The 6,412-nt window shown below is 40.1% G+C and overlaps 1 protein-coding gene across 1 annotated transcript; it reads right to left on the bottom strand.

The window, feature by feature from the left end:
• Window positions 1-242: 242 nt before the first annotated feature.
• LOC149542723 (4-coumarate--CoA ligase-like) lies at window positions 243-3,535 on the bottom strand. Its single transcript, XM_089797601.1, has 5 exons — window positions 2,394-3,535; window positions 1,987-2,185; window positions 1,680-1,825; window positions 939-1,006; window positions 243-735 (listed from the first exon to the last, which is right to left on the bottom strand). Exons 1-5 carry the CDS (start codon window positions 3,432-3,434, stop codon window positions 522-524), a joined length of 1,668 nt encoding a protein of 555 aa, XP_089653727.1. The 5' UTR covers window positions 3,435-3,535; the 3' UTR covers window positions 243-521.
• Window positions 3,536-6,412: the final 2,877 nt, after the last annotated feature.

The following is a 6,412-nucleotide window of genomic DNA, read 5'->3' as shown; positions in this document are numbered from 1 at the left end:
TTTTGCATTAAAAAGTAGTTCAAATAAAAATGAAAAATAAAAGCAGAAAACTCAGAGCCGCCATTAACAGCCATTTGAGAGGTTGCAGATAAAAAGCAGAAAATACAGAGCCGCCATTAACAACCTTTTGAGAGATTCCAATTAAAAACAGAATTGGCAGAGAGGCCATTAATGTGCATTTCAGAGGTTGCAGAGAAAATCAGAATTGATAGAGCAGCCATTAACATGCATTTGCTGAGAGGTTGTATTAATGTAAATCTCTCCCACCATTATTATTGTGAAGCTCATAATTACATGTTCTTAGGGAAACTCCCCGTGGAGGATTGCACAGCCTTGTCCGTGGAGAATTCGATGCAAGGCAAGTGATATTAAAAAAAATACCAGCATTAGCAACAACATTAAATAGTTTTATAAAAATTACACCAATTTATGTGTGCTGCGAGTAGATTTGGACCTTATACACACTTTATATTTTGTGTATGATGATGATGATTCTTCTCGGAGAAAAAAGAGTGAAAGGATCAGGCTGCTGCGAGTCTGGCTCTCAAATCCTTTCTCAGGATCTTACCAGAGGGAGCTTTGGGAATGGAATCCACGAAATAAACCTTTTGTATCCTCTTGTAGTAGATCACTTGTTTCGCAATGAAGTCTTTGATTTCTTGCTCGCCGATTTCCGATCCCTCGGATTTTACTACAAATGCTACCGGAACTTCCCCTGCAGCTTCGTTCTTCTGACTGCATCGAACAAATTAGGTTATTTCAGTAAGAATGCGATGAATTTTGTTCATTCTGCGTCGAAGAATTTGTATAAATGAAATGAAATTTGTTTAGTTTAGTAAAACAGATTAGATTATTACATGCGGAAAAATTAAATGATTTTTGTTCATTCTGCGAGAAAGAGTTTTATAAAATTAACGCCATGGCTAAAGATCACTTACGGCACCACCGCGGCGTCCCTGATTGACGGATGGTTCACGAGAAGAGCTTCCAGCTCAGCTGGCGCGACCTGCATTAAGAAACATTCTTCTTAGAGATGCCGTACAAGTCGCAGAAAGGGTACTGTTTCAGTTGAAAGATAACGAAATTGTTTTATGTTTTATTTTCATTTTTAGAATTTAATTTCGTGATCCATCAATTCGACGACGAGTCATAAAACTTGATCCGAATTGTGGAGGGAACTACTCGACTTAATGAATGTTTCCTACTTAATTGCATGATCTTTAGATTTGACGAAAAATTCTATAATTTGATTCGAATACATGGTGAAAATTCAGTTTTTGAATGTTTCAGATCAAATATTTTATGATCCATCAGGAATCTTAAAAGCTTGATCCAAAACTTCGAAAATTGTGTCTTCAAGATTAAGACTGTTTGATATATGGGCCCCTAAGGCAACAGATCTTTTGGGGCTAAGCCACCAATCTTTTAATCCTGTTTTCCACGGAGGAAATAAGTTAGATGAACTAGATTATCCAATGAATGAATCCGATGATTCTGAAAGGTTAAGATGCTTGGCATATACGTAAAAGATGGATCATCCTTAGACCAGTCAGTCAAAAACTCATAAAATTTTTTTAGACGAAATGGATTTTGTGGCTTCAGTTCATTGGAAAAACGTGTACGCATTGAAGTCCAGAAAATCACCGAATTCAAAAGTTTCACTTCGTCGATACTCGTACCTGAAAGCCTTTGTATTTGATGAGCTCTTTCACTCTGTCGACGATGAAGATTTCTTCATCATCATCAATGTAGCCAACGTCACCGGTGTGCAGCCACCCTGCTTTGTCGATTGTCAGGGCCGTGGCCTCCGGATCGTTCAGATACCCTGAATCAGATTGAAAAAAACTAAATCATCAGATTGAAAAACGAAATCGTGCCGATGGTTTATCGGAAAACTCAAAAAAAAATTGTGAACAGGCCCGATGGTTTATCGGAAAGATCAAAAGAAAAAACGGAAAAGATATTGGTTGATTGATCGGCACCTACCTTTCATAATTTCAGGTCCACGAATGCAAATTTCGCCGGGCTTGTTGCGAGGCAAAGAAACTCCTGTTTCCGTGTCGATGATCTTAATTTGGGCGTTTCGAACGACAGTTCCGCAGGAACCAGACTTCACAGGGAATGGCTCCTTTGCAAATGCCAGATTCATGGCCAAAACGGGCCCTGCTTCCGTCATTCCATATCCCTGAAACAATTCAATTCCAATTACCAAATCGTCAGCTTAAAGATCACAACACAAAGCCTCTGGCTCGAGAAGAGTGCGGTAAGAAATTCGAATTTGGGGGAAAACAAATTCCAATGACAAAATCATCAGCTTAAAGATCACAACACAAAGCTCCGATTCAAGAAGAATGCAGCAACAGATTTCAAATCGGGGGAAAACAGATTCGGACCTGGCCGGACTTTGCTCCAGGGAAGCGAGCACGAACTGCATCTTCCAAATCCTTCCCGAGGGGCGCACCGCCGGACATGATCAACCGAATGGAAGAAATATCATAGTTCTGAACAATCGGGTTTTTGGTGATTTCGAGAACAATGGGAGGAGCAAATGGCGCCACGGTGACCTTGTACCTCTGGATGAGCTCAAGCAACGACACAATGTTGAATTTCTGCACGATCAGAATGGCAGCCCCCACTCGGAGCGCACAGAGCAGCACCGAATTGAGGGAATAGATATGAAAAAGAGGAAGAACACAGAGAATAACATCCTCGGAATGGAAATACAGATTGGGATTTTCTCCATCGACCTGCTGAGCAACACTAGAAACAAGGCCCTTGTGCGTGAGCATAACGCCCTTGGGAAGACCAGTGGTGCCAGAGGAATAAGGCAGAGCAACGACATCATCGGGATGGATCTCCACATTCGGACACTCGCTCTCATCCGCCTCAGTCAGAACAGAAATCGGCAGACAACCTTCAGGAGGCGCATCAATGGTGATGACGGTGAAATCACAATCTTCCTTCCTCAAATCACCAAGCTTCTCCACATAGGCCCCCTGGGTAACAACGATTTTCGCCGCAGAGGCCTTCACCTGCTTGGCGATCTCTCCGGGGGTATAAAAGGGATTCGCAGTAGTCGCAACGCCGCCATTAATGGAGGCTCCCAAGAACACAAAAGCAAATTCAACACAATTCGGGAGCAACAGCATCACAACTTCCCCTTTCCCGAGGCCCAATTTGGTCAATCCGGCAGCCGCCTTGCGCGAGATCAAATCCACTTCGGCATAGCTGTAGACCTTCCCGGTCGATCCATCGATTATGCACGGCCTCTCTGCGAATTCCGCCAGATGCTCAAAGCAATACGTGTGGAGAGGAAGATGGTTGGAAATCTCAATGTCGGGAAGCTTGGATCTGAACAAGAACTCCTGATTTTCTTCCTCTCTGGCTTCTGGTTTTCCATTACTAACAACTGGCAGGGGCGCAACACAAGCCATGGCAGGAAATCAAGAATGTAAGGTCCAAATTTGAGCTCTGAATACGGATTTTTTTCACCTCCCAACTGCCCTCGATCAATGATGAATGGCAAGAGGAGGCTATTGAAGGGTAGAACAAGGTGTCAGCTTTATAGTGGGTGGATGGCCCAAAACTTGAGGTGAAAGGCCGTGGATCTTGGTGAGGGCCCAACTAACCACCAACCCCATTGAGGAGAATTATATAATTGGAATGGGTGAGCATCTATGTCTCTCTGCAAATCCAATAGTGTTGTGGGGTCGCTACCTACTCCGTGTGCTTTGACGGGTGTTCTACATTTCCACATTTCAGATTTCAAACTCTGAATCAGATGCGTTCAGGTCCGCATCGTTACCTACCAAGAAAACCCACCCCGGCTACTTGTGATTCCCGGGACTCGAACTGCTTACCTACCCACTCACTATCTTCCTTATCCCCCTGCCCTATCGTCACATGCCTCTCCCTCACCCTTCCCATTGGATATCCCCTCATCACTGCTTTCCTCATTTGTCTCGTTCACATTGTCCCCCCATTTTCAAGACTTACCTACCCCCATCCCAATGCCCTCCCCCAAGTTGCTCTTTAGGTTGCTTTTGACTTTGGTCATTTCAAAGTGTGGGTTCTTTTGGCTTTTGGTCATTAAGTGTCTGGGTTCTTTTTGTCTTTGGGCATCTCAAATGTGGGTTCTTTTGTGCTTTTGGTTTCGTGGGTTCTTTGCTCTTTTATCATTTGAATTGTGGATTCTTTTTCTTTTTTGATGTAGGGTTTAGACCTACGAGGCAACCCAGCGAGGCACGAAGCGAGTGCGTTACCAACCATTTGAGTTTCTTTGTCTTTAATCATTTGAAGTTTGAGTTCTTTTGACTTCGGTCATTTCTAAGTGTGGGTTCTATTGAGATTTCAGTTTTGGTCATTTGAATTGTGGGTTCTTTCATCATTTGAAGTATGGGTTCTTTTGAGTTCCTTCGTCTTTAATCATTTGAAGTGTGGGTTCTTTCGAGTTTTTGTTTTTGGTCATTTTAAGTGTGAGTTCTTTTGAGTTTTTGTCTTTTGTCATTTGAAGTGTGGGTTCTTTTGACTTTATGGCTTTGGTCGCCTCAAGTGTGGGTTCTTTTGAGTATTCTATTAAGGAATATGAAATGATGATAAGAGTTGGGTCAATATAGAGAGTGTAAGATCCCTAACACAAAGTGAAAAGGAGATCAAGTAGGGTAGTGTTAGAGATCTTTTTGAAAGGGAGATCAAATAAGAATGGTTTTGGTAGTTTGTTTGTTTTGGACTTTTGTACATCTGTGTTGTTGGTTGTTCTTAGGCCCCATAGATTGTTTGGCCAAGTGGAAATTATTTATAGTGCTCATTCATTCGTGCTTTGGTCAAATTTTCTAATGGATTTGATCACTCTTGGATACAAAGATATAGGGTGCAAAAAGAATAGGGAGATCAAGTAAGTGTGGCATTGATGGTCTATTTTTTTGGACTTTTTGAACTTATTTGTGTTGGCTATTCAAGAATCCCATGGAATGGATTGTTTTCAATCATCAATGTTATTTAAACCATTCTTTTTTTCTTTACATTTTGTAATGGACTTAATCACTCTTGGATATAAAGATCTATGGTGCTAATGGAAAGGGAGATCAAGTACGCATGGTGTAGGTGGCTTGTTTGTTTTTGACTTTTATGGTTATTTGTGTTGTTGGCTATTCTTGGGTCCCATAGATTGTTTGGCCATGTGAAAAATTATTATAAAAAAATATTCATTCATTCATGCTTTTCTTAAATTCTCTCTTGGATACAAAGAGCTAGGATGCAAAAGGAAAGGAGATCAACTAAGCATGGTGAGAGTGATGTGTATATTTTGAACTTTTGTACTTACCTTGTTGTTGGCTATTTATGGGTCCCATGAATTGTCTAGCCTTATTGATGCTATTTAAAACATTCATTTAATTCATGCTTTTAATAAAATTGCAATGGATATAATCACTTGTGGATATAAAGATCTAGGGTGCAAAAGGAAAGGGAGATCAAGTAAGCATGACGTTGGCTAGTTATTTGTTTTGGACCTTTGTGCTTATATGTTTGTTGGCTATTAGTGAGCTTTATAGACTATTTAGCCTTGTTCATATTATTAGAAAAATATGCATTCATGCTTCTTAAATTTTGTAGTGGACTTACTCACTTGTGGATACAAAGATACAAGGTGCAAACATAAAGGGAGATCAAGTAAGTGTGGTATTGTAGGCATCCTATTTATTTTTTAATTTTATCTATGTTGTTGGATAATGGTGGGTCTCTTAGACTATTTAGCATCATGGGCATTATTAAAGACATTCTGTCATGCTTTCTTTATATTTTGAAATTTTAGTCACTCTTCGATACAATAGACAGAAGGAAAGGAATATCTAGTAGGCACGATGTTAGTAGCCTATTTGTTTTAGACTTTTGTGCTTATATGTATTTGATGCAATACACATCAAGTGTATCCCCAAAGGAGATGACCAAGCCCCCAGCAAACAACAACACAACATAAGTAAACAAGATACAATTGAAACAAACTTTTTTTATTAACAAAAAATTTTGAATCATATCAAATAAACCATATACATTTCAAACTAAAAGGCCTTCTTGGTTATGACCAATACATTCCAAATTATAGACCAAACTCACAACTCTCGAGCTATCCTCTTACTCTACCAATCATACTACTAGCTGACTGTCTTCTAAGACTCAATAACATTACATATATAGCCATCAACACACACAAGTCGACTTTGAGGTTACAATCTCCAATAATAGGAAACATGTTATACAATATAGGACTAACCCTTAATGAATTAATGACCAAATACATAATGGGTAAGTGCACCAAGTTGTGGTGCCAAAAGGGGGCTATAAGTGGACACCTTTTTTCTGAACTCAACAATTTCTAAACTTCAACAAGAATTTGAAGATAGTTACGCACAAA

This window comes from Cupressus sempervirens, chromosome 8 (genome assembly GCF_028749045.1).
Source record: "Cupressus sempervirens isolate cs-2001-9-10 chromosome 8, ASM2874904v1, whole genome shotgun sequence".
NCBI lineage: Eukaryota > Viridiplantae > Streptophyta > Pinopsida > Cupressales > Cupressaceae > Cupressus > Cupressus sempervirens.
This window is presented reverse-complemented; position numbering and strand designations above follow the sequence as displayed.

What these genes read in the sequence shown, in the direction of transcription:
- LOC149542723 (XM_089797601.1), bottom strand. Translation starts at nt 3,434, where the DNA reads ATGGCTTGTGTTGCGCCCCTGCCAGTTGTTAGTAATGGAAAACCAGAA. An exon ending in TCAAATACAAAGGCTTTCAG is followed by an intron (nt 1,007 to 1,679) that starts GTACGAGTATCG and finishes TTCTTAATGCAG; the next exon opens with GTCGCGCCAGCTGAGCTGGA. An exon ending in AGGGACGCCGCGGTGGTGCC is followed by an intron (nt 736 to 938) that starts GTAAGTGATCTT and finishes TGTTCGATGCAG; the next exon opens with TCAGAAGAACGAAGCTGCAG.